General features: G+C 56.4%; 1 protein-coding gene across 7 annotated transcripts; it reads left to right on the forward strand.

The window, feature by feature from the left end:
• The first annotated feature begins 3,286 nt into the window (after positions 1 to 3,286).
• Positions 3,287 to 24,976, forward strand: MAP7D1 (MAP7 domain containing 1). 7 transcript variants are annotated; one of them, XM_013045977.2, is made up of 18 exons: positions 3,289 to 3,645; positions 15,563 to 15,913; positions 16,115 to 16,183; positions 16,794 to 16,957; positions 17,708 to 17,822; positions 19,267 to 19,377; positions 20,540 to 20,662; positions 20,759 to 20,925; positions 21,018 to 21,160; positions 21,919 to 22,247; positions 22,527 to 22,704; positions 22,792 to 22,930; positions 23,073 to 23,177; positions 23,460 to 23,513; positions 23,663 to 23,708; positions 23,811 to 23,901; positions 23,999 to 24,195; positions 24,383 to 24,976. In XM_013045977.2, the coding sequence occupies exons 1-18, from the start codon at positions 3,600 to 3,602 to the stop codon at positions 24,391 to 24,393; spliced, it is 2,439 nt and encodes an 812-aa protein (XP_012901431.1). In that variant the 5' UTR covers positions 3,289 to 3,599; the 3' UTR covers positions 24,394 to 24,976. The 7 variants fall into 7 exon arrangements, with proteins under 7 accessions (XP_012901422.1, XP_012901432.1, XP_004740844.1 ...); XM_013045980.2 differs by having other exon boundaries at positions 3,290 to 3,645; positions 23,666 to 23,708; XM_013045968.2 differs by having other exon boundaries at positions 3,287 to 3,645; positions 20,540 to 20,925.
• The last annotated feature ends 1,897 nt before the right edge of the window (positions 24,977 to 26,873 follow it).

A 26,873-nucleotide genomic window follows, 5' to 3' on the forward strand; every position in this document is an offset into this window, starting at 1 on the left:
CCCAGAAATCCAAAGCGTTGAGCCTATTTGATCCTGGATCTCAGTTTCTCCCCCCTCCAATCTGTCCCTGTTCCTTCCCCTCCCCAAGCTGGAGGGAGGCCACCCTCAGTCCTGGGGAGTGAGCCTGGAGGACTCCCCAGGAGAGCCATATGGGTTAGAGACCCATTTATCGTGCAGTGCCTTGGGGGTGGGGTAGGAGTGAGAGTCTGGTGGCTGGTGTCTGTTCTCTTTGTGGGGCCCCTACTATGAGGCCCCTCCCACTTCCTACTTTGTGAGTGTGGAGGCAGCCTCCAGGGCCTTGCTCCTGATTCATATCTCTTATCTCTGGGTCGATTTCCCAGTGATTTCCTTCACCCCTCCATCAGGTTCATCCTGGACCCTGCCCCACCAACCCAAGGAGGCTGTGAATGCTCTTGCTCCTGCCCTCCCCCTAGAAGGATCAGAAAGGGGACATATTTCTGATCCCCATTCAGCCACCTGACCCATAGCACCAGCCCATCCTCGTGGTGGTGAGAGGAACAGCTCATTCGTGCCTGCTTCGGAGGAGGAGGGGACTGCCCTAGGTGGTGGGGGAGGCACAGAGTTCCCTGTCCCTCACCAAAAGGGCGGGGCATCCTGTAGGGGGTTTCAGTCCCCGATGTTGCAAATGCCTCATTTGCTCCTTCTCTGGGATGTCTAATATTCGCGGGGGGGGGGGTGCAGATGAGGCTCCCAGACACCATCATCCAGCCCCAAACTCAGAGAGACACATACTCCAAGCCTTCTCAGTTGCTAGGGTGTGGGATCTGCCAGGGATCCTAGTCAGTCTGGGGGTAAACGGAGAGGAACGGACTCCATCTCTCCATCTGTTTGCTTCGACTTAATCACGGGACCCTGGTGCTCTCTTAGCTGCCGCTTAGCCATCCTCCCAAGACTCACTTTGGACCCCTCAGCTGTACAGGAGGCCTGGGGCTGGCCAGGAGAATGGTCCGTCAAGTTGGCTAACTCCCAGATATCTTGTCCCCGCCATTAGCATCTTGTAAAAGGGGGTATAGCTGTCTCCTCCCACAGTCTAGGGAAGAGTTCCTCTGTGTTGGCACCGTTTTGGGCTTAATGGTTGCTCTGAGAATCATATGGTGTTAAATGGCATCTCTGATGTCTAAGCACTGGATGCCGGTGATACCCCGACTTGGTTCTGACAACCCAAAGTGCCCCAAAATATTGCCAGAAGTCGTCTGTAGGGCAACACTGCCTCTGGTTGAGAACCACTGACATATGCTGATACCACACACTACCCCTTTGCAATGATTCCTCAAAGTCCATCCCAGATCGTTAGACACAATAATTTCCAGTTCTAAAGCTCTGCTTACCCCTCCCCTTGCAAAAAAAAACCTTCCACAACTCCCCATGATCAATGTCATATAGATCATGATGCCAACTGGCATTCAAATCTTCCTACGGAGACCATCCCTCACTTATCTTCTCATCTTTAGTTACTGTTTATTGCCCCCTCCACTATTGTTGAGGTCTAGCCCATGCAGGTATCTATCTCACTGTTCCCACCCAGGGTCTTCATCCCTGAAGTCATCTCAAGTTCACCAGGGCCGGGGGAGGGCGTGGGTGGGGAGATGAACTATCGCAGAGGGCTCTCCCTTCTGTTGGGTTCTGTTCACGAACACTGAGTCTACTCACTGTCTGGCTCAGGTCAGGGTAGACCTGTGTATATCTGGAAGATACAGGCCGTGAGGCCTCTGACCTCACAAAGCACAGCTCTGGATGCCATCATCCACGGGGTCCCCTCACCCTGCAGGGGGGATGGCTGACAACAAAGATGGGCTCTGCTCCTCCTCTTAACCTGCTTTTATCCTTAAAGCTCCATCATCATACCACTGTCATCATATTCATTTCGTGCTTCTTACTTAGATGCCAGGCTCTGTGCTAAGCACTTCATCAGCGTTGCCTTATTTAACCTTGAATGCCCCCATGACACCTCATGGTGCTATCATTTTCCTGCTTTTCTAAGTGAGCAAACTGGGTTTCAGAAAAGTTAAGATACTAGCTTAAGGTCCATTTGCAGCCTTTCCATCATCATCATTTTCTAATGATCTGGGGCCAGAGATGGTGGCACTATTCCCTCCCGGGGTGGGGTGGGGGGCCCTTCCAAGAGAGTTCAGGCCCCCCAGCTACTCACTCCTCCTAGGACTGGCTGTTCCCAGGTTGCCTGAGACCCAGACCCTTTTGTTCCCCACCCTCCCCCTTGAAATGGCTGCTTTCTGGAACTGTTCAAAGAAGACGCTAGCAGGAAAGAGGGGCAGGAGGCTAGCATCTCACGGCGCCTAATCTCTGGACAATGGAGAACCAGAGAACTGACCTTCTAGAGGTCAGGACAAAGTGCAGGGAGGGGGTGGCAGGGCCCAGCTGTGCCTCCTCTTTCCTCCCCTGCCAGTCCCTGCAGCTCCATCATTGATCCACCTTCCCAGCAAGCTCCCTCCCCGTCCCCCCACTGCCCAGGCTGGCCAGACTTGGCTTGAGGCCCCACCTCTGCTGGCAGTAAGAAGGGAAATGGGGGGGTTCCACCTCAGAGAGCTGGGAAGCAGGACTATGGGGAGGGGAGTCAGAAGGGACCCCTTCCCTCCTTGACAAGCTACAGGGGAGAAAGTCCTTCCGGGGAGATTGGAGGGGTCCCCATGGGGGTGGGGGAGGTTCAGGGCCGGGACCACCCAGTTTGGAGCTGGGAGGGACCCAGCAGATTAGAGACCTGGGCAAACCATTGGTGCAGGCCTGTAATTACCCCGGGGGAGCACGGAAGATACCGTAGGATGCTGGAGGAAGGGCAGCAGCAAGGGGAGAGAAAGCAGAGAGCCCTTTTAGGGCTCTCCTTGGGGCCCTCCTTCAGGTCTCTCGACATCTCCCCGGGCAGATTTGGTTTGAGGTGGGATTGGGAGAGAATCTGGATTTGAAGCTACCGCCAAGGTTCCGGAGCCGGAGCCCCCAAGTTCCAGGGTGGGAGTGGAGGTTCCCAGACCCGCTCCCTTCTACTCCCCCCAGTCCAAGCCGCGGGTGAGTCACCAGAGCGCTCCCTACATAGTCTGCTGGCGCTGTGGCGCGTACCAACGCGCGGCCGCAGGGGGAGGCGGCGGCACGGGCGTCCTCGGGGAACCACGGCGTCCCCTCGGTCGCGGTCGCAGGAGAGGCGTCCCGAGCTCGAGGGCCCGCGCTCCGGGGCGGAGGCGGGCGGGGCGAGCGAGGCGGGCGCGCAGCGGCTCGCATCCCAGACGCTGGGGGGGAAAGGTCCTCCCCGTGTCGCACTTGGTACGCGCCAGCGGGGAGGCTAGGCGCAGCCCGGGCGGTACAATAGGGTTGGGCCGCGGCCGGGACTGGGCCGGCGCCGGGCAGGGAGCGGGATCGCGGCCGCAGCTGAAAGACACTGGGCGGCCGGCGACTCCGAGCCTCGCAGGCCACTAGCCGAGGCAGTCCAGACCTTCTCCGGAGCGCCCCCGCCTCCGAGTCTTGCCCGCCGGGCAGGGCCGGGCGTGATGCGCCGCGGGACCCCTGTCCTGGCCGCTGGCCGCGGCCGCCGCCGCCGCTGAGACCCCAAGACCCCCGGTGACGCCGCAGCCATGGAGAGTGGCCCACATGCAGAGCCAGGTGCCGGCGCACCCCCAGGTATGCCGGGAGCCACGCAGAGGCGAGATGGGGGGAGGTCGCGGGGCCTCGGGAAGGCCGAGGAGGAGGCCAACCCGCTGGGCGGGGACCCCTCCCCCGCCGCGCCCTCTGACCACTTGGAAGTTTAAAAATAAAGGCTGCCGCGGCGGCGGCTCGGGAACACCGACGCATCCTCTGACAGCTGCCCCCTCCCCCATTCCGGGCGCTAGGACACCCTGGGCGGCGGGATCCTCGAGGACCCCGCTCCGGAGTTGTTGGGGTGACCCTTCCGCCCCGGCCCGTTGCTACTTCGGCTTCCCAGCCTGCATCCCCTTTCTGATCCACCCCGGCCCCGAAGCTCCTCTTAAATCGAACTAGGGCGTCTGTCCCCCTCTTCATCTCGAGTGGGCAAGGGTGACCCCAGTCTGACTGTGTGTGTTGGGGGGTCCAGATTCTCAAGCCTAGAGTCCTGCATAGCGAAGCCTAGGCCCTGGGCGCCCCCCACGCCCAGGCCCTGGCCCAGACCTCGCCCCCACCCCATCTCTCCAGCTGCCGCGCAAAGGGCCTGTTGCTGCTGCCGGCCGGCCAGGAGTGGAGGGGAGGGCAGGGGGAGGTCTCTAGCGGCGGCTGCCAAGTAACCCGCCGGATAAAGACGAGGGGGAGGGGGAGGCGGCATTGTTTGGGGCGAGGGCGGGAGCTGGGGAGTGGGCCGCCTCCTCTGCAGCCTGGCCTACTCCGGAGCCCACCCAGCCGGATTTGGGGAGGAAAGGGACAGAGGGAAAGCTGCGTATCCTGCCATCCTCCTTCCTAGCCTCTCTAGGCCCCAGTCTCTTCTTGAGAATGGGATGAAGGCTCAAGGCGGCACTCCCGGGACCTGCCACATCATTCCTCAGCCTGAAGCTTGAGATGCCTACCCCCGCCCCCCTACACACACTCTAGGCCCCAGAAAACCGTCAAAGCTACCCTCCCCTCCCCTCACCCCACCAACCACCAGTGCCCAGGACTTCTGCAAATCCCATTCGGATCTGGGAGCAGCTGATGAGGGGGTGGGGACAGGTTTCTGGTTGGGCCTGGTGTTGGAGGGAGGGATCTCTCTTTCTCTTTCTTCCTGGAAGGGGAGGGAAGAGCGTGATTACTGAGGACCCAAGTTCTGTTCCCACTGACTCAGGGGGGAGGCGGCCCCAACCTCACACCTCCATAGAGTTCTAGAGCCTAATCCCTGCCACCTCCCTGACCCCTGGGGCGTGGGCCCAGCATGAAACAGTGTCTGTGGGTGCGGAGAGCCCAAGACAAGGCGGAGCTGCTTGGCTGTGGGTGGGCTCCTCCCCATGCCAGCATGGGCGCTTCCAGGGGCCCCCGTGGGTGTGGGAGCTGAGGGACGCAGGTCCTGGTGGTGGTGGGGTTAGCTATCAGACTGTTGTGGTTGGGGTGGTTTGTAGACTGTGCTGGAACAGTGGCACTTGGGTCAGTCTTCGCTCTGCTGAGCCTGAGAGGGGACACCCAGGGAGTCCTCAACTGGGTCCATTTCATCTGCTTATTGGCCCTCTGCATCTGAGGGGTGCAGGACTGGTGCATACATGGGGGCCTGAATGGGCATGATGATGGGGCCACAGATGGGGGCCTGAGTGTCTGGTTGAGGGTCTGGGGGACATGCTTGGCTGTACTGAGGGGCCTGAGGGGGTTTGCATACAGGGTCCTGGGTTGGGAAGACTTCTCTGTACATGCGGGCCTGGATGGAGTTACGTGAGAACCTAGATCAGGCTGGTGGCAAATCCCCACACAGAAGGTGAAGGTGACAGGGGCCCCCTCCAAGCCAAGGGCTTCCAGGGAATAAAGGTGGTGCCCACTGCATGTGTCCTGTCGAGTCTGAGGCATAGGACTGAGACACGGAATGCCCATGGCACGGTCCCTGCCGTCCTTGAGTTCTGTCTACCCTCCCCTGAGCATTTCCAGGAGGCAGCATGCAGTCTGGGACAGGTGTGGACTGGGGCAAGTGACTTGCCTCCTCCATGCCCCTGGAAGAGGAGGTGGTAATTCCAAACCTTTTGGGGCTAATGTGAGGGTTGGAGATGATGTACCCAAGGAGCCTAGCAGCAGACGCCCGCAGTACAGTGCTATTACCATTATTGTGGTTATGCTCATCAGAACCTGTGCCAACAGGGAGGTACGAAACACGGGGGAGGTGAGGACAGGGATTGGGAGCCAGTTTGCTTAAGAACGTAGACTCTGGAATCAAACATGACCTACTATTGTGTGACCTTAGGTATGTTGCTTAACCTGAGTCTTAAATGTTCCCATCTATAAAATGAGACTAATGTAGAAATTATCTTGTGGAGAGATGGGGATCATTAAATTAGAGGAACACATGAAACACTTAGCCTAGGCCTGAGCGCATAGTTAGTGGTCAATAAACTCTATTTGTTTTTTTGTCATTATTGTTTTTTAATTCCTTTAGAGGAGGAGGTGTGATTCATTAGAATTTCAGGAGGTAAACATGGGACAGAGAGCCAGGGAGAAGGGAGTTCTAGACACATATGAACCAGGGTGGATCTGGGGAACTGAGGGGCCCCCCAGTGCTTGGGCGAGGGAGTAGGGGCTGGGGCAGTAGCAGAGAGCCCCTGGAGGTGAGTGCAGCCAGCCACCCAGAGCACACACCGATGACTGCCAGGTGCTGGCTCCGTGCTGGCTGTGCGGGTGGCAGAGAAGTCACTACCCGCTGAGAGCTCCTGGCCCTATGAGGGAAGCAGACGTGCCCAGTGGAGGGAAACCTGACAGGAATACTGGTGATATGGTGGTCAGCGGGCTTGTGGAAGGCTTCCCAGAGGAGGAGGCGTTTCGGGTGAACCTAAAAGGGCGAGTAGAAGTTGGCAAGACTGGCACAATGGGCTGTGTCTCTAAGTATGGCAGCAAGCCTAGCTGGTGCCTCCCACTGACAGCTTCGTGCCCCCTTGGGCCTGTGGGCCCAGTAATGAGCCTCTAATGAGCCCCTAATGTGCAGTCATGCATATGCAAATAAGGAGGAAGGGGCACGGGGCCACGCTCTCCCCCTTTCCCTCAGGATGGGCATCAGCTGGGGGGGGGTGTTGGTGGGGAGAGCGAGCTGAACGCAGGGCCCTGACCAGAGTGATGGCCCTAGAGGGTGGCCAGGCGGGGTCTCAGGTCTAACTGAGGCTGGAAGTTAGGCCACAAGCAGCAGGGAGCTATGTCCCTGGGTCCTCACTGGGCCTTGGGACAAATCAGGGAGCCAAAGAGCCAGGCCCAGATAATGCAGCTTTGTTGGCTGTGGTAGCCACTGCCTGGCACCCCGGGGCACAGCCCTCGGCGGTCCGCCACTTCTCAGCTGCAGCTCTGCCCTGAGGGGAGCGGAGAGCATGAGGCAGGGGGTAGGGAGCATGGAGTTGCTACCACCGTCCGGAGCTCCAGCCCCACTTATAAGAGGAGATATGGCCCCTCACCAGGGATAAGTCCATCTTATCTCCCACTCCTATTTCTTAAGGGCCTTCTTTGTGCCAGGCATAATGCTTAGCATATCATGTGCCTGGTCTCATTTGATTCTCAAAACAATCCCTGAGGTGAGGATCAGGGAGGGAAATCATTGGCCTAAAGTCACACAGCTAGGAACTGGCAGGGGCAGGATTTGAACCCAGGTTCATCTGATGCTAAAGCCTCTGCAGCAAACCTCTACGATGACTTACCACGGCTGAGCCAGCTGGTGAAAGAGTCTGACCTGCTTCCCTGGCATGACTGATCTATAGGCATCTTGGTCTTAGGGACCCGTGATCCATTCTCTGGCAGGCAGAGGTAGAGCCAGCAGAGCCGAGTCCCCTGTGCATCTTGTCGGGTTGGAGTCCGAGGAAGTCAGACCAGAGGCAGGCCCTGGACCCAGGCGGTGATCACAGTCCAGCCAGCAGGCCATTCTCAAGCCTCTGCCCTGAGATGCTAGGCCCTAGCACAGACAGCCCTGCTGGGGCCGAGGGAGGGCCCGCGGTGGGGCCTGGGCTACGGGATGGGGTCATTTCCTGCCGCCTAAAATAACAGGAAGTGGGTGCTCCTGATTGGAGGCTGGGAACAATGGCCGCCAACCAGGCCAGAGAGCTCCTTCAGATCTGCAGTCTCAGTGGAGATCCCGGCTTTATCTCCCCACCAGAGGCCCATGGCCTGGCCGTAGTGCCCTGCTCCTAAGTGCCTGTGGCCCAGGTTCTAAGGACTGTTGAAGCAGGCTGCCGCCTCCCTCCCTCCCTCCCAGTTCTGGCTCCGCTCTACTCAGGCTGGGAGTAATGCTGCCCCCTAAGGGTTCCCTCTGTCCCAGCCCCATGATCAGGCATCATCTCAGAGTTCATCCTTCCGGGACCCGCCCCTACCCCCAACCTCATCCTCCCAGCTCAGAGCTCTCCAGGCTGGGGAAACCCTCAAAGAGGCTGTCCTTTTTTTTTTTTTTTTTTTTAAGATTTTATTTATTTATTTAACAGACAGAGATCACAAGTAGGCAGAGAGGCAGGCAGAGAGAGAGAGAGGGAAGCAGGCTCCCTGCTGAGCAGAGAACCCGATGCGGGGCTCGATCCCAGGACCCTGAGATCATGACCTGAGCGGAAGGCAGAGGCTTAACCCACTGAGCCACCCAGGCGCCCCGAGGCTGTCCTCTTTGAGTAACAGAGTGAAGGTACAGACTGTCAACGCTGCTTCAGACCCCAAACCCCAGCTTTGCTACTCACCAGCTGTGTTGAGCTGGGTCTGACACAGCATTAGGTATTGTTGCTGTTAACTGGACTTCCCCTGAGCCCAGGTAAGGGGACGTCCAGAAGGGACAAGGGAGGACATGACCTGGACGAGGCTGGGCAAGTACCCTGGGGACACGATATCTGCATGCTGGGTGCATCTCTGAGGCTTCATCTGTGCCTTGGAGGGGGTACGTGGTGTGTGTGTGTGTAGAGTTCTAAATCCCGCTAAGTCTGATTCCTGCGTATGTAGGAGGCGGGGTGGGGGGTGGTGCGAGGGAGAAAAGAATGTGTCTTGTCTCTTGCCATTGTTCAGGCTCTGTCCACGTTGTCTGGGTGTCTTTCTCCCTCTGTGGTGGGTACTCTGTCTCTCTGCATGTCTTTGACCCTCCTTTGGACTCAACTATCTTCATTTGTCTGGCCCAGCACTGCCATCTGAGGAGCTGTTGTGAGAGCTGGAGGGCTCTGACTACTGGTACCCCTCTCTGTCCTGTTTCCTCTCTCTGCCTTGTGCCTCTGCTCCCCATGCTCCCTGCCCAGGGGTGCTGTCTGTGCACCCCCTTCTGCTGGCTGTCCCCGGTGCTCCTTTGCTCTGTCCCCGGAGGATGGCCACGCACCCCCACCCCCTGCCCAGGTGTCTCACTTCCTGCCTCCTGGTGGCCAGCCTGGGCAGGAGCCTGCCTTTCCTGCATTCCTGCCCTCTGAGCTCAGTGCCTGCCTGCCCCACCTGCACCCTTCACCATCTTGGGGGAAACCTCCCTGAGGGAACCACCGAGTCACTTCCTTCTTTAGGGAACAGGCAGGAGCTTCAAGGAGGGGTGATGTGATGCCTACCAGAAACAGTGTGACATAAGGGTTTTGTCATCAGATAGCCTTGGTTCAAATCCTACCTCTGATGCTGACATGAGCAAATCACTTAATGTGTCTGAGTAAGTTTTCTCACCTGTGAAGCAGGGGCCATCCACAGAACTTTCCTTTTAGGGCTGTCATAAGAAAGAAATGAGATGAGGAAAAGTGCCTGGCATACAGTCGGCCTTCGATGAACCCTTCCAGGGTTTAGGAGCTGGCAGGGCACACTCAGGGCTCTGAACGAGCAGGACCTTTAGGATCAGGGAGGCTTGGCTTTAGAGCAGCTCGAGGTTTGACAATGTGCTGGCTAGGTGACTCCCTGCAGTCCCCCAATCCGTCCACGCATTTATCCATCTGTGCCTTCATTAAACAGACCCAGAACTCCTGCTCTGTGCTGGCAGGTCCTAGATAAACCCTGGGCTCTAAAAATGAGCAAGACCCAGTTTCTTCTGTCCATGAGCAGTCATGCTGGCAGAGACAGGGGCAGCAGGCAAACAGAAAAGCCAGACTCAGTTATCAGTGTTGTGAGAGGAATATTTGGCCCAACAGCACTTGTTGGAATGGGAGGAGGGAGGTGCCAGAGGAAGGGAGGAGATGGGGAGTGAGCCCCCTGAGACGTGTGACCGGCCCGCTGAGAGACTGCGTCCAGATCTTTCTGTGGACCACAGGTACAGGCCCTCGTGGGGCTCTTGAGAAGATAAGACTCACTGACCCTATGATAAGCTTCTGCCACCTCTGCTCGGTGAATGCTTTTTGTGCTAAGAAATAAATACAAACTATCTATCTCTTATCCAGTTCTTAACAAATACTTCTGGTAGATATCAGCTTCACAAAATAAAACTAACCGTGGCTAAAACCTCACAATTGGACACACACCAAAAAGACAAGGCAGTCACCGAAGGATTACATTAGATGAATGAAAATAGGAATAATCAGAAGTCCGTTTAACCATGCCGTTGATAACTCATCAAGTACTTAATTTGGTTTACTATTATTTGTTCTGGGTAACACTGTCCCAGTGGCATTTCATCAGTGTTGGCATGCCTCTGAGGGAAATATTTGTATTTTGGGTCAATTGTCTACCAGGTCAAAAGAAGAATTCTGGGGCGCCTGGGTGGCTCAGTAAGTTAAAGCTTCTGCCTTCGGCTCAGGTCATGATCTCAGGGTCCTGGGATCGAGCCCCACATCGGGGGGGAGAGCCCACTTCCCCATCTCTCTATGCCTGCCTCTCTGCCTACTTGTGATCTCTGTCTGTCAAATAAATAAAATCTTAAAAAAAAAAAAAAGAGTTCCAAATGTCCCGTTTACTTCTCAAGAAATCTTTCTTGTTGAGCTGCTGGAGTCAAACATTTATTATGATTTTTAGCTTCCACCTGAGTGCCAGAGTCCAGGAAGCTGCCCACATTCCATTGAGATGGAGGGGTCGATTTGCTTCCCTTCAAGTGTCTGTCCCTTTGCAGTAAGTTACCACATGGATTTACTCTTTATTAGAGCAAAATTCTCCTTCTCTGTACACGGCTATAGGCTGGGGTAGTGCTCGAGTACAGCACTTTATTCTCATTCAACAGCATCTCGTGACCGTCTCCATGTCCTTGGCACTGCGGTAGCTGCTGGTGATGTGGTGGTGAGCAAAGCAGACACAGCCCAGCTCTTGGAGGGCTTCCCGTCAGTCTAAGGGGAGGCTGACTATAACAAGAGTAACACACAAGAAAGTAGAAAAATTTAACAGTCACAGTGCTTCAAACAAGAGGCATGCGAAGCCATGACTGTATAGAATGAAGGAATTTATCCTGATCCGAGAGGCCAGGGAAGCCTTCCCTGAGTATATGATGTCCAAGTGTAGATCTGAAGCCTAAATGGGGGTTAACTAAGAGAAGTGCAGAGAGAGCATGTGCAAAGGCCCTGTGGTAGGAGCAAGTATGAATGGTTATCAGAATTCAAAATTCAGCATGGCCGGAGTGCAGAAAGCAAGTGGGGAGCATGGAGAAGAGATTCAAGAGGTGCAGGAGATGGGGACAGGGACATCAGATTAAGCCAGACTTGTAGTTTGGGTTCAAGAGTTTTGTTTTTATCTCTAAAACAAAGAGAAGCCACTGAGAGGTTTCAAGTGTCAAGAGTACCATGATCAGATTTGCATTTGCAAACACTTAACTCAGACTGCTCCATGGAGAGCAGAGTGAGAATGGGTGTGGGGAGAGCAGTGGGGAGACTTTGTAGTCAGCCAGGTAGGAGAGATGCTGATGGCATCAGCCAAGGTGGAGCTCACTGATTTATTCACTCAGCAGATAGTTGTGGAGTACCTATGTGCCCGCCTTAGAGACAGAACAGCTGACAAAACACACATATGTGTCCTGGTGGAGAGTATCTTCTAGAGGCAGGAGACAATGTTAAAATAGCGTCAATACTTTCAGAGTAAAAGAGAATTGGAAAGAAAACATACAGTTGGAAAGTGGGAGGGAGACTTCCATCGCAGTTTGTAATTTTAAATAGGGTTAAGGAGGGTGTAAATGACATTGGAGTAATACCCCGAAGGAGGTGATTAGTGCCCCAGTCTGGAGGCAGAGAGTTCTCCGGCAGAGGGAACGGCAAGTACACAGGCCTGTGGTAGGAGCATGCTTGGAACAGTGGCTGGAAGAGATGGGGGGGCGGGGTGGAAGGGAGGAGGAGATCAGGCCCAAGAGGTACTGGGCTGAAGAGGGGGCATCCTGAAGGTGGTCGGAGACCATTGTAAGGCCTTTGGTTTTTCCTCCCCAAGAGATGGGGCTTCTTCAGGGGAGTGATTCGATCTAACTTATTTTTAAGCAGAATCACTCCACTGCTGTGTTCAGAAAAGATGAAAGGGGAACAGCAAATGGCAGCAGGGAGCCTTTTTTTTTTTTTTTTTAAATTTCATTTTTTAAGTAACCTTTCCACCCAGCATTGGGCTTGAACTTACAACCCCGAAATCAAGAGCACACTCCACCTCCACCAACTGAGCCAGCCAGGGCACCCCAGCAGGGAGTCTTCATAAGGGACAAGAGAGGTTGAACCAAGGTGACAGAAGTGGAGATGGTGAGAAGTGATTGGATTCAGAATATACTTCGCACATTGAGCCAAGAAGATTTACTGAGAGATTAGATATGGGGTATGAGATAAGAAAAGATTCCAAAATGACTCTTAAGATTTTTTGGCCTGAGGCATTGGGAGGATGGGGTTGCCACGGACTGAGATGGGGGAAAAACTGGGGGAGAAGCAGGGATCAGGAGCTCAGTCTGTCGTGTTTTAAATCTGGGGTGTCTGCAAGACACTCAGGGGTGTCAAACAGGGAGTTGCATGAGCGAAACTGGAACATAAGGGAGAGGTCTGGGCTGGAGATGCAAGCCTGGTTGTCGTCAGCAGAGCAATGGTATTTAAAGCCATGAGTCTGGATGAGATCACCAAGGGAGTTCATGCAGACGGAAAAGGGATGAGGTCCTCCACTAAGCCTGGGGCACCTGACACTAAGAGGTTAGGCAATTCAAGAAGGATCAGCGAAGAAGACTGAGAAGTCACAGCCAGCAAGGTAGAAGGCACGCCAGGAAAGCGTGTTGTCGTCACAGCCCAGTGCGGAAGTGTTCTAGGAGCATGGAGGGATCAACCGTGTCAAACGCAGCTCCTAGGTTAGCAAGACGAGGACCGAGAAATGGGTGCTGATTTAGCAGTGTTCACTGGTGCCCTTGAGAAGAGTGGTGTCATGAAGCTGTGCTGGTGAAGGCTTGACCCAAATGGGCTCTTGTAGCAGAGGTCGGGAGAAGTGGCAGATTCCTCTGGGCAGGTGCTGCTTGCTGAGCCCCTGCCAGGTGCCACAGATGCTAACCGCCTCGCCACTGATGCCAGCAACTCAGGGAGGAAACTGAAGCTCACACAGGCTCAGGGCTTGCCCAAGGTCCCACAGCAGAGCTGGGGTTTCCCACCCAGGCTTGTTGGACTGGGGAGCCCAGGACCTTTCTTTCTACTCCACTGCATCTGACATGGGAACACAGGTCCCTCCAGGCCTCTCCCTCCCCCTCCTCCCAAGCCACATATAGCTAGCTGGGACCTATGGGGAGATTCCCTGTCTTGCCTGGTGGGTGGGATTTACCTAGGTGTAGACAAACATCCGCCTACCAGTTTTCCTTGCAACACCCGTAGCTCGTACAGGTGCTAGGAGAATGACAGTAAACAGGCCTCACCCTCAGCCTTCAAGCTTAGTACGCATACACCTAAGCTTTTTGGCCCCAGACTAGTCCCGGGGTTCAAATCCTGCCTCTGCCACCTGCTAGTTCTATGACCCTGGGCAGATCACTTTGTGGGGTAAGCTTTGAGCATCTTATCTGTATAATGGGGATAAGAATCTCTACCTCTCAGAGCTCATAGGAGGATGCAGGATAGGGCTACAAAAGGCCTAGCTCAACTCCTGGCATATAGTAAATGCTCACTAAACGATTGCTGCTAGTCAGATTGCCCAGTGGAGTCGGAATGGAGTTTGCAGGCGTCTGGGAGGCAAGCTAATAGGGGCCAGGCAGCCTTCTGCAGCTGGTGTGGGGAAAGCGGGGTGGGTTGTCATGGAGCCTTGGGGCTGGCCCTCTTGGACGGGCCCTTAGGGAGACAGGGCCTCAGCTGGGGCTCTTGCCTGGAGCCCAGGAAGCTGCAAGGGAAGGAATGAGGGAAAAATTGTGAGCCTCAGATTTCATTGCATAACACATATTACTTCATACTGCCTTAAGCAGAGGCAGGAGGATGTAACTAGTAAGAGCATGGGTTGGGTAACAGATGCTGGGTTCAACTCCAGGCTCCTTCACTTACCAGCTGAGTGACCCCCAATTTTACAAATTTTACTTTTCTCTTCTGTTAAAAAGGTATTTATAGTGCCTCCTTCATAATTGACTGTCAGTGAGGACTAAAACAAATATGTGTAAAATGTTTTGAATATAGGAAGCTGAGAAATGAAGAAATCTATGACTGTTAAAGGTTATTGCTTTCACTAAAATCGCAGTTTGGTGGGATAGGTACTACCCTTATCCTGCAGCAGGAGCTGTGGCACAGGGAGGGTCTGTAACCAGCTCAAGGTCACATAATTAATGGGGAAGCCAGAATTCACTTGCAAATAGTTTGCTTTCAGAGGCCACATTCAGCCACAGGACACCTGTCTCCCTGAAGAAGGTACCCAGAGTCCCAAACGTGGACTGCTTGGGAGTGTCCTCTCCCTACATACCCGTTGTCACCTCCAGGGATCGGGGTCTACCCCCTCCCAAAAGGGCCAGATTTCCCAGAGGAGAGGACTCTGGTGGAGGCATCCAGTAAAAGTGAAAAATGCTTCCATCGATTCAGCTTCTCTCAGACCCCGGCCCTGTCCCCTCAGCCTGGGTTCAGGGTCTGGGTCCCCCTCGTTCCCCTCAGGGCTCAGTAGCAGCAGATGGCAGTGTGGCAGTGTGCTCAACACGCAGAGCTTTACAAGACCCACAGGGAAAGGGCAGGAGGTGGTATTGGCTGGTACCTGAGTTCTGCCAGGCGCTTCCCTAGCTCGGGCTCATTATTCCCATTTTACAGATATGAAAACTGAGACTTTAAAAAGGGGGAGTGGCTTCATGAAGGTGACCTGCTGGAGAAGAATGCCCTCCCGTCCCTTCTTGGGGTGCTAAAATCAGAGCCGGGCCTGTCTTTCAACTCTCCAGAATATACACGTGCTCACCTGTGTGCCGATACACATCCGGACAGAGTCACGTGGCTTCCTTACTTGGCACTTTGCTATCTTTTACAGGCATCTTGAACTATTGTGGGTGTTCCGGGAAAGGAAAAAAGATGACAAAGTGAAAGTAGCTGGCTGCCCGCCCCATGCGGGAGTGAGCAACACAGCATCCCACTTGTGCCCAGCACTGGCCCCCTCTGTGCCCAGTCATTACCACTCCGGCCACTATTCAGGGCTACCAACTTTTTCTGTTTTTCCAGTACACCCTGCTCCCTTCTGCCGCTCTGCGGATGCTCTTCTTTTAGCCAGCACCCTCTCCTCCTTGCTTTGTCAACTCCAGCTCATACTCTGGCTCTCAGCTTGGTTGTTCCTTCTTCAGGAAGCTCCCCAAATGTCGATTAACCATCTCTGCTGTGTTACCCTCAGACGTAGTTCTTATCCTGTGCCATAACTGCCTCGCTATTTGTCTACCCGCTAGAAGGTGGGCTCCACGGAGGCAGCGGCCATGGCTGTTTTCCTACCATGGTATGATTAGTATCTGGAACAGGGGCCTGGCACACAGAAGGAACTCGATAAGCATGTTGTGTGAATGAATGAATGTGAATTGGACAAGGGATGGAGCCCCGTGTTGAGCTGATGGCATGGGTGTGCTAACTGACTCTCTCTCCTCTCTTGTGTTGTCTTCCAGCAGTGGCAGCCAGGACCCCCCCAGAGCCAAGACCTTCTCCAGAAGGTGACCCCTCCCCGCCGCCGCCACCACCACCGATGTCAGCCCTGGTCCCCGATACACCCCCAGATACCCCTCCTGCCATGAAGAATGCCGCTAGTTCTAAGCAGCTCCCACTGGAACCAGAGAGCCCCCCAGGGCCGGCTGGGCCTCGATCAGCCCCCCAGCAGGAAGAGTCCCCTTTCTCAGATGTGAAGATCAGAGGACCCACCCCACCAGCCACAGGCCCACGGGATGCCAGGCCTTCTCGAAGGAGCAGCCAGCCATCCCCGACAACGGTGCCAGCCTCTGACAGCCCTCCCACCAAGCAAGGTAGATCTGATGTCCCTTGTCCTGGGCCAGACTCCTTGGCTCAGGCTCCCAGCCCTGGATGATGCCACTGAAGGGAACCTCCTGGGCCCAGGAGGAGATGGGAAAAGGGACGGGGACGAGGCCTGGGGGAGGGCCCCGAGGCTGACTCCCCTTTTTGGGAGGAGCCTCTGACCTAAGTCTGTTCCCATTCCCTTGACTAAGATGTAAAGAAAGCAGGAGAGAGACACAAGCTGGCAAAGGAGCGGCGAGAAGAACGGGCCAAGTACCTGGGTGAGTGTTGGGGAAACGTCCTCATTCCCCTGACCCTCACCGTCAGTCTCTGATCGGCAGCATTAACACTTCTGAACGCTTAATTACGGCGCACTGTGCTAAGAGCAGTATGTACATTATCCCATTTAATTCTCTCCACCCATTCTGTGGATGGGGGAAGCAGAGGCTCAGAGCGATGAAATCATTTTCCTAAGCCACACACAGCCAGTGGAATCTCTGCCATCCAGACCCACAGCCTCATCTCACCCTCTGTCCCATGCTCTTAGTCACGCAGTACGTGAAAGTCTGTCCAGCAGGCTCCAAAGTCAGACAGGGCTCTGGCCCTAAAGAACTCATGTCTTCTTTAGCACCGAGAAACCACGAGCCCAATGGGGGAGAGAGAGAGAGACCTTCCATCAGGGAAATCCTCCTTCTGAGGCCTGAGCCCGTGTTCTGGAAGCCCATCAGCATGAGGCGGGGTCTGGGAGCAGAGGCACATCCCTCCTGCCCCCCCAACCCCCTACCGCCACTGCCCTTAAACTGGCAGAAGAAAGACCCGCCTGGGGCCAGGGCCACAGGGAAGGCCACTTCCTTGGCTGAGACCCATCACACCCACCCTTGGCCCCCACAGCGGCCAAGAAAGCAGTGTGGCTGGAGAAGGAGGAGAAGGCCAAGGCCTTGCGGGAGAAGCAGCTCCAGGAGCGCCGGCGGCGGCTGGAGGAGCAGAGGCTTAAAGCCGAGCAACGCCGGGCGGCCCTAGAGGAGCGGCAGCGGCAGAAGCTGGAGAAGAACAAGGTGCGTTCGAGCTCCTCGCCGGCGAGGGCTGCGCGGGTCTGTGGACACGTGCACGGACGCACACGTGTGGACGCTGGCTCAGTGTGGACACACATCTGTGTCAGCGCCTCCGTGCCATCTGTGCCCGCGTGGCAGTATTTGTATCCGTATCTGCGATTGTGTCCCTGAGTGTGCACGGGCTGGGGATCCTGCGGCAGCAGACGCGATTGGTTCTGCGCATGCCTGGTGCAGGGTCGGGGCACTGTGTGCTGACAGTGCAAGTGTTTCTGTGTCTGTCCCAGGGGTGCGTGTTTGTATGTATGCGGAGGTGTGTCTCTGTGTGTGCTGAGCTCCAGGACGTGAGGAGGAAAGGAAGGAAAAAGTGGCCTGGCCCCTGCAGGGCTGGGGGGTGGAGGCTTAGGCTAAAAGGAAAACGTAGCCCCAAGGTCAGGACCCTCAGGATCAGGGGGACATGGCCCCACCTGGGAGCCCCAGGCAGGGAAAGTCCCACCCTGTCCTCAGAGAAACAGCTCATACATCCAGGAAATGACTCAAGAACAGTGAAAAGCTCCCCAAGAACAGGTTGGAAGGGATTTGTTACAAACGGGCTTCAATCATAGCAGGGATTCAGTAACCTTGGTTACCTACAATGAGTCAGGGAAAACTTCTTGGGTGGGGAAGGCATTGTCACAGCAGAGAGCAGGGCCTTTCTGCCAGGTATGCTGAATGATGCTGAGCCCAGACCTCTGCCCTCTCCCCTCGCCCCACCAGGAGCGCTACGAAGCAGCCATCCAGCGGTCAGTGAAGAAGACGTGGGCCGAAATCCGGCAGCAGCGCTGGTCCTGGGCAGGAGCCCTGCACCACAGCTCCCCAGGACGGAAGACCAGTGAGTGGGCTGGAGGGCCTTGGGAGGGGGGCGAGGCGGGGGGGGGGGGCTGATGAGTGGGGCCAGGGAGCAGCTTCACTGCCAGCAGCAGGCCCCTCTCTGCAGCAGCAGGTATGCCTTGCTTTGTGTAACTTGTGTCTTCTGGAATGGTCTTCTAAGCCAAACTGTCCCTTCCCAAGGACTTCTGGTATCAAGTCAGAGGTGAATTCTCTTCATTTGGTTTGCTCTTCAAACCTCTATCATTTTAGATGAGCCTTCTCTGTTTCTGTTTTTACTATTAGTTGATGATACAGAAAAGAACACTTTAATGCCCTGCAGACGCTGGGTGTTTAAGAGAACTATCGCCCCCTTGTGAAACTGTCTTGGGAGGTAGATATGCGTCTCTGAGTTTTCTTCATGTAGGGCCATCAGGATTTGGGTCTGATTCTTGGCTGGCATGTATGTACCTTCGTGTTTGGATGTCTTTATGTAATGGCCAATTTAGTATTTCCAGCTGTGTTCCTTTTGGTGTATGTGCTCATGGATCTGTGGGTTGTGTGTCTTATATGAGTTCGTTTGCCTTGGTGTGTCTATGGGGCTTTGTGTACCTCAGTGAGGGCTCCCAAGTCAGACAGAATTGGGTGAGGACCCCAGCTCTGGCACTTGCAATGTAACCTCTAACATCTCGATGTCAGTCTCTTCATCTGTAAAATGGGGATAACCATACTACTTGCCTCCGAGGTTGTAGGTAGATGTTTGGGAGGATCAAGTGAGGTAACATGTGTGTGGTGCCCAGCACAGTGCCTGGTACGTGGTAAGCATCCAAAAAATGTCAGCTGTTACAAATATCATGATTAAGTTGCTGCGATGTGTTTGTGCCTGTGTGCATCTGGGTCTGGCGCATTATCCGTCAGTGTTTGTGTTTCTGTGTCTGTGCATGTCTGCACACACACATGCATGTGGAAGTGTGTCTTTTACTCTCTATGCCCGTGCCTGCATGTCTTTGTCTTTGTGTGTCCCTAGGGATGTGTGGATTTGGATTTGTGTGACCGTGACTGTGGGTTCTTCTGTTTAGGAATGTCTCTGCATTTGTCCTAGTACGTGGGTGTTGTAGCCATAGCGCCTTGGCAGGTCCGTGCCAGCAAGTGCCAACGCTGGGTGGCTGTGGGGGAGGGGTTGCAGCGCCCAGCCCCAGGGAATGGCTTCCTGGCCAGGAAGGCTGTAGTTTCTCTAGTTCTGCTCCATCCCCTTCCTCTGTTCCTTCTCCATCAGCTCCCCCAATCCAGGTTGTTTCTGGTCCCCTATCCTCCCCCCCTCCCAGAGCCAAGTCTGCCTCCTCCTCCCCTTCCTAGCCTGCCCACTCCACCCACCCCCCCAGCCCGCGGAGCATCTTGCATGGAAGGCCTCAGTGCCCCCCCTGGCTCCTGTCCGGCCCGGCCCTAATGCCGTGTCTTTTCCCCTCCAGGTGGGAGCAGGTGCTCCGTGTCGGCAGTAAACCTGCCTAAACACGTGGACTCTATAATCAACAAGCGGCTCTCAAAGTCCTCAGCCACGCTCTGGAACTCCCCCAGTAGAAGTAAGAGAAGGCCCAGCCCCTCTACCTCCAGAGCCCCTTGTAGCCCCCACCAAGCCTCCTCCAGAGCTTGGCAAGAACCCCAGGTCCCAGGACCCCTCACATACGCCAGGTCTCCATCCCCACTCTACCCCACTCAATGTGCTGCACCCCCTCAGGGGAGCTGGTGGTGGCGTATGGGTCTGGACCCTGAGGACAGAGGTGTGCCCTGCAGGGGAGAACAGAGACAATGGGCAGTGTCCCAGCAGACAGAAAGCCTGGCTGGGGCCTCAACAGCAGGTGGAGGTGGGAGCAGGGTTGGGGTTGGGGGTAAGGGGTGGAGAGTGGGAATAGGCAGGCAGCCTCATCACCAACCACAGCCAGCTGGCCTTGGCTAGCCTTAGGCAGGTGGCCTTGCCCCCCTGAGTACCAGACTAGCCTGGGTGCTGTGTGTGCAGAGGGGGCCCCTTATTCCGGCTCTACCCTGGGGGGCCCAAGCAACCCCACACCTCTCTGCCTTCAGAGCCCCAGCCTTGTGGCCTTAGCTGGCTCCAGAGTTGTGGCCAACCAACGTGGCAGGGCCTCTGTGTTCCCACCATGCCCTGGTGCTCACATGTGAAGGGGCCATGGTAGGAGTTATTTATAAGTTTCTCCAGCTTTTATTTGGTTGTTCTGTTGCCTAGCAACCAAATCAGCTGCTGTACCAACTCCACCTGACTGAGGCTTAAAAATAACCCAGCAGCTGAGGGGACAGAGCAGGGTGGCCCAGGCCAGCCAGGCCCCCTAGCAGCCTCCGTCTGGCATGGGACACCCCTCAGTTAGGCACACAGGGACCCTCACTGTCCCCAGTCCATGGGCTCATGCCTCCCCAGGCCAGCCCTCTGGATAGCAGGAGGAGCAGGGCTCTGCAGTGGGATGGGAGTAGGCACCCTTTTTCACTTAGGGAAAATGGTAGAGGGGGCCCTCCAGCTGTGCAGGACTTTGCCCTGGGAAGCATCTCCTTGCTCGGGTCTGCAGTGGAGGTCAGGCCCCACGGCAGACAAATGCGGCCCCACCTGACTGGGGTGAGGGTCTCGGGGGGAAGCCTCCCTGGGCTCCGCGTGGATGGTACCCAGCAGTCCCCCTGTGCTTCTGCCTGCCTGCTGCGGCCCCCAGCGGTAACACGCTCCTGGCATTCTCCTCCTAGATCGCAGCCTGCAGCTGAGCCCATGGGAGAGCAGTATCGTGGACCGCCTGATGACACCCACCCTCTCCTTCCTGGCACGGAGTCGCAGTGCGGTCACGCTGCCCCGCAACGGCCGGGACCAGGGTAGGGGCAGCGGCCCTGGGAGAGCCCCCACGAGGGGCGGGACAGGGGCCAGCCCCGCTCGAGGGCCGCACCCCGACCGCACTCATCCCTCCGCAGCCGTGCCCGTGTGCCCGCGCTCGGCCTCTGCCAGTCCCCTGACGCCGCCGAGCAGTGCCCCCCGAAGCGCGCACCGCTGCGCCCCAGCTGGGGAGCGCGGGGAGCGCCGCAAGCCCAGCGCTGGGGGCAGCCCGGCCCAGGTCCGCCGCCGGCCCGAGGCCTCCCCGGTGAGTGGGCGCGCAGGTGGGGCAAGGAGCCTCGGCACAGAAGCGCGGCGCCTGCAACCCCTGTTCCCCCTCTCCTTCCTCCTCCCGCGCAGGTGCAGAAAAAGGAGAAGAAGGACAAGGAGCGGGAAAATGAGAAGGAGAAGAGTGCCCTGGCCCGGGAGCGCAGCCTCAAGAAGCGCCAGTCACTGCCTGCCTCTCCGCGCCCGCGCCTGGCTGTGGGCCACGCAGAGCTCAGGTGGGTGTGCGCCGGGGGCTGGGGGTTGGGGTGTTTCTGCGCACCAGGTCAGCCGGCCGTTAGCTCGCTCGTTCATCATCCGTTCACAAATAGTTGCTGGGCACCCATCCCTAGCATGAAAATGAAAGCTCCTTGAGGGCAGATTTTTGTTTGTTTTGCCTTTTTTTTTTTTTTTAAAGATTATTTATTTATTTATTTGAAAGATCACAAGTAGGCAGAGGGGCAGGCAGAGAGAGAGAGAGGAGGAAGCAGGCTCCCCGCTCAGCAGAGAGCCTGATGTGGGGCTCGATCCCAGAACCCCGGATCATGCCCTGAGCCGAAGGCAGAGGCTTTAACCCACTGAGCCACCCAGGCGCCCCTGTTTGTTTTGCTTTGATGGCTGAGGTACCCTAGCACCTAGAACAGTGCCTGGGGTTTGGTAAGTACTCAGCAGGCACCTGCTGAATGAATGAACCAGACCTGCCAGGTACTGTTCTGGGCCCTGAGAACACCCCGGGGTGCCAAGCCAGGCCGAGGTTCTCGCTCTTATTTGCTCTACTGGTGAGCTGGACATTAATCAAAGACTCACACGTGAATATGTGATTACCAACGGGGCTATATGCTCTGAAAGGAAATCATCTGGTTGTGTGAGAGCCTGTAAGGGGGGAGTGCTGAGTTACCTGGGTCTGGGTGGAGAGGATGCTTCCCTGAGGGAATGACATGCTCAGACGGTTTGTATGGACACTGCACTCAAAGCCTAACTTTTCCTTTTCTCTCAGTCCCAAAGCCAAGGCCCGGCCATCCTCTCCCTCCACAACCTGGCCCAGGCCTGCCTCTCCCTGCCCCAGCCCAGGGCCAGGCCACGCTCTACCCCCAAAACCACCATCCCCTCGGGGCACCACTGCATCACCCAAGGGGCGGGTTCGGAGGAAGGATGAGGCAAAGGAGAGCCTCAGTGGGACAGGACCTGTGGACAAGAACCAGAGCAAGAGCAAGACCCGTGAGGAGAAGGAGCCAACAGCCCCAGCCTCACCAGCACCCTCGCCTGTGCCCTCCCCCACCCCAACTCAGCCCCAGAAGGTGCAGCCCACAGCTGAGATGCCTGCAGGTGGGCAGGGCAAGAGAAATGACTTTGCCTGTGTGGGAGAGGTGGTCAGAGATATGAGCCTAGGGATGCCTGGGGACTGGGTGTTGGGAGACAGGAAGAAGAGGCTCCGACCCTCAGTAGGTCCAGGTGGGAATCCCTGCGGGAGATGAGGACCACACAGCAGTCAGAGTCCCTGGCAGAAGTTGGGGGAGGAGGATCGCCCCGAGGTCCGGGAAGCTCGCGGTGCAGGCAGCGGTGATGGGTGTGTGTGCTGACTCCTGGTCCTGGATCCCACCCCAGATGCTGCTGTCCTGACCCCACCCCCAGCTCCTGCTCCACCAACGACCCCTAGCAAACCCATGGCAGGCACCACAGACCGAGAAGAGGCCACCCGGCTCCTGGCTGAGAAGCGGCGCCAAGCACGGGAGCAGAGGGAGCGCGAGGAACAGGAGCGGAGGCTGCAAGCAGAAAGGGACAAGTGAGTGCGCCCTTGGCGACCGAGGGGGCCTTTATGGAGGCTTCGGGAGAAGCGCAGGTTGGAGCCCGAGTTTCCTCTCTCCCCCAGGCGCATGCGAGAGGAGCAGCTGGCGCGGGAGGCCGAGGCTCGGGCCGAGAGGGAGGCGGAGGCTCGGAGGCGGGAGGAGCAGGAGGCCAGAGAGAAGGCGCAGGCGGAGCAGGAGGAGCAGGAGCGGCTACAGAAGCAGGTGCACCTCCTCCCGTCCCCCTCCGGGGGGGGGGGGGGGCAGTGCGGGGCTGGGTGCAGGCGCCTCCTGGTGGCGAGCTGGGGACTGGCCCGGAGGGAAGGGGGGAATCCAGCTGCTTAGAGCTCACGGGGGTCTTTGGCAGAAAGAAGAGGCCGAAGCTCGGTCCCGGGAAGAAGCGGAGAGGCAGCGTCTGGAGCGGGAAAAGCACTTCCAGCGGGAGGAGCAAGAGCGGCAAGAGCGCAAAAAGGTGTGCAGAGCAGGGCGGGGCTTATGTGGGCGGGGCCGTGCGGGCGTGCCGCGTGCTGGGTGCTGGGTGTCCCCCGCAGTTATGGGGTGGGTGGAAGCTGCGGGAGCAGGCCCTGCCTTGGGCTTGTAAAAGTCGGGTCAAGAAGGAGTTGGGGTGAGTTCCTGGCCTGGAGAGGACTGGTAGGAGCTCGAAGGGCTGTGACATTCAGTACGGGGGTTGGCTGGTAGGAAGTTTAGAAGTAGGGCAGGACTTGCGTGTAACTGCTGTGGGGTCTCCAAACAGCGCCTGGAGGAGATCATGAAGAGGACTCGGAAGTCAGAAGCTGCTGAAACCAAGGTCAGGATTCCCCAAAGGCCCTGTTGGCAGTGGGGGTGCTGGGAAGGTGGGAGGGAGCGCTCAGGGTCTGGTTTGGGAGAGGGGAAGTCAGCACTAGAACCGTGTGGGGCCAGCCATCCTCTGAGTCTGACTGTTCTTCCAATTAAAAGCAGAAGCCGGACAGGAAGGAGGCACAAGCCAACAATTTCAGCCCAGGTAAAGGCCCTGTTCCCCCCATCTCTGTCCCCTTAGCCATCCCTCCTCAAACCTCCTCCTCTCCCCAGCCCCTGACTGATGGGCCTTCCTCTCCTGTGACAGAGCCTGTGAAAGCCGGGGAGGCCAGGCCCGCAGGGCTGCAGAAGGAGGCAGTGCAGAAAGAGGAGCTGGCCCCCCAGGAGCCTCAGTGGAGGTACCAGCTACCAGTCCCAGGGGCCCTGAGTGGGGCCCTGGGGGGGTGCCTGGGTGGTCCTGGGGTGGAGTGCTGAGTGTTGGCCCTGCACCCACAGCCTGCCAAACAAGGAGTCGCCCGGGTCCCTGGTGAATGGCCTACAGCCTCTCCCTGCACACCAGGAGAATGGCTTCTCCCCTAAGGGGCCCTCTGGGGACAAGAGTCTGGGCCGAACGCCAGAGGCACTCCTGCCCTTCGCAGCAGAGGCAGAAGCCTTCCTCAAGAAAGCTGTGGTACAGCCCCCGCAGGTCACAGGTAGGGATCCCTGATTCCTGGACCCCCAACCTTCCCTCCCAGCAGCCTTCCCTGGATTCCCCAGCCCTGCCCTTTCTTCCAGCTCTGCCACAGGCCCCTGGCACACTCCACCCTGAAGACCCCCAGACATCTGGGCTTGGAGGTGTGGTTTTGCCTTGACTGTTTCCCCTCCTGCTTTTTTCCCCAGAAGTCCTTTAGGAGGTTGCCTTGGATCCAGGCGCAGCTATGAGGGCTCCTCCGCACATCCTCCAGGAGGTCTGGAAGAGAGAGAGACAGAACAAAGCCGGAAGTGGCCTGGGCCCCTGGGGGTGGGTCTCCTGTTATTTTTAATCTGCACCTTATAGACTGATGTCTCTTTGGCCAGAGCCAGGTCCTGCCCCTCAGTGCATTCGTGTGCTCACACGCGCGGCCGCCCCCCTCCCGTACACACACATACACTCACAGCCTCTCTGGCCTCCTCCCTCGGGGAAGGGCTGCCTGTAGTATTTGCCTTGGTTCGGTGGGGTACAGTGGTTGTGAATACTGTAAATACTTGTGCTCAGACTCCTCTGCGTGGAGGGGCGGGTGCAGGAGGCAGACCCTCCCAGGACTCCCCCGGGGTGGTCTTCCTCTCTCTATTTAACTGTAACTGAGGGGGAACCCAGGTGAGGGGGTGGGGGGCACCTTGGGCCACAGGATACTGTTTGCTTTAGGGGTACCCATGCCCCCTGCCCTCGCCTGGAATCAGTGTTATTGCATCTGATCAAACTTCTCCAGAAATAAAGTGAGAATAATTCTGCCAGTCCTGTCTATCCTTGGGGCTGGCAGAGGGTGGGAGCAGGTGGCCTCCCACAGTCTAAGCACTGAAGGAGCCAGGACCTCGCACTATCTACCCTCACCCAGGACTAGTCCTAGATCTCCCGCCTGTGGTCCCCATCTTGTCATGAATGCATTCATTGAACAAATGTGGTAGCAGGCAGGGGGCTGCGTGCTAGGGATGCCGTAGTAGGAAAAGATGTAGCCTCCATTCTCACAGGGTCTACAGTCTAGCAGGTGAGTGTCCTAGACACTCAGTTGCTTACTCAACATCCATTCCCATTTACCCAAACGAATGATTTTGTTCAGGTGGCCGTCTTCCTCCTGGATCCCCTCCTTCCCCCCACCTCTGTGCTTCAGCGGAGGTAGAGCCTAAGCCCATGGGGTGAATCATGGTAGTCATGAGGCAAAAATGATGGTCCCCAACCCCTCATGAGTGACTGGTTCAGGTCCAGGCATGTGACCCAACTGGGGCCAGCAGATATAAAGAAAAGTCTCCTGAGCTTCTAGGAGAGGCATCCTCACTTTTGAAAAACAACAAAACAAAACAACAACAACAACAAAACGAGGCCCTCCCAGTGTCCCCCACCTCCTTGTGTTTGTACCCTGGGTAGTCCCTTTCCATATTGTACCAGGGTGGGGTTGAGTGACCACCAGAATACAGAAGAAGTGACGGTGTGTCACACAAGAGGTTAGGTCACAAAAGACACTGCAGCTTCTGTTTCTGTCGCTCTCTCACTCTTGGACCTTATGTGGGGGAGGCAGCGGCTACATAGCAAATAGCCTGAGGGGCCTGCATGCTGAGGGACTGAAGCCCCCTGCCACCCCATGAATATGCTTGGGAACAGCTTCTGCAGCCTGGTATGGCCTTCAGATATCTTCAGCCCTGGCCAACCTGCTTGACAATAGCCTCACGAGAGCTTCTCTGCCGGAACCAACTAGCTAAGCCACTCCTGGGTTACCAGTCCTCCGAAACTGTGAGATAATAAATATTGTTGTAGACAGCTAAGTTTCGTGACGATTCGTTAAGACAGCAATAGTTAACTAAGACCCATAACAAGGGGGAAAAGTCTGCGTGTGTGATAGGACGTCGACTGTGATGGCTGGAGCTGCTGCATCCATCCTGCTAACCAACCTGAGAACAAGGCCAATGTCAAGGGTGGCAGAGCAGGGAGATGGGGAGAACCTAGGTCCTTGAGAAGACCACTGAGTTAAGCCTGAATCCAATCCTGCCACCAGACAACTTACTGCTTAAGCCAGTAGAGCTGGATTTTCTGTTTGATGTAAGCAAAAGCTAACTCATGCAGGGACACAGACAATAAACAGATACGTACATGCATGTCTGTTTCAAAGAAGGAAATGAACTGGATGAAAGGATGAGCGATACCAGGGAAACCTCCTCAGAGAAGGCATGTTCTAAAGAGGCAGCATGTAAATTAGACCCGAGGGCTGAGGAGGAGCCAGCCATGTGAGAAGGAACAGGGAGACAAGGTGCAGGTAGAGGGGTTGGTATGTGGAAAGCCCTTGTGGAGTAGGAGCAGGAGCAGGGTTGCTGGGGAGGGCTGGGTGGCATGGGAGAGATGAGCGGGGCCAAGTTTCAGGTGTTGCGACCAGGAGCCCCAAGGAGGAACTACTAGCTTCTTGGCCCTCTCCTTGGTGACATCTCCTTTTCATACCACCCCGAGCCCTCCGCTCAGGCCCCAGCTCCTATTCCCACCGAGGCAGAGATACCCAACATTTCCTTGGCAGCAGCGCCCTCTGAATATTTCTGCAAGCGAATCCTTTACTCATTCCTTTATCCATTCAGTATAGTGTGGAGCACCAGCAAAGCACCAGAGTGATACGATGGTAAGCAAACAAGCAGACATGGCAGCTGCTGGTGG

The sequence above is a fragment of the Mustela putorius genome, unplaced genomic scaffold (genome assembly GCF_011764305.1).
Source record: "Mustela putorius furo isolate JIRA1106 unplaced genomic scaffold, ASM1176430v1.1 tig00003853_pilon_pilon_pilon, whole genome shotgun sequence".
In the NCBI taxonomy this organism is placed as follows: Eukaryota; Metazoa; Chordata; class Mammalia; order Carnivora; family Mustelidae; genus Mustela; species Mustela putorius.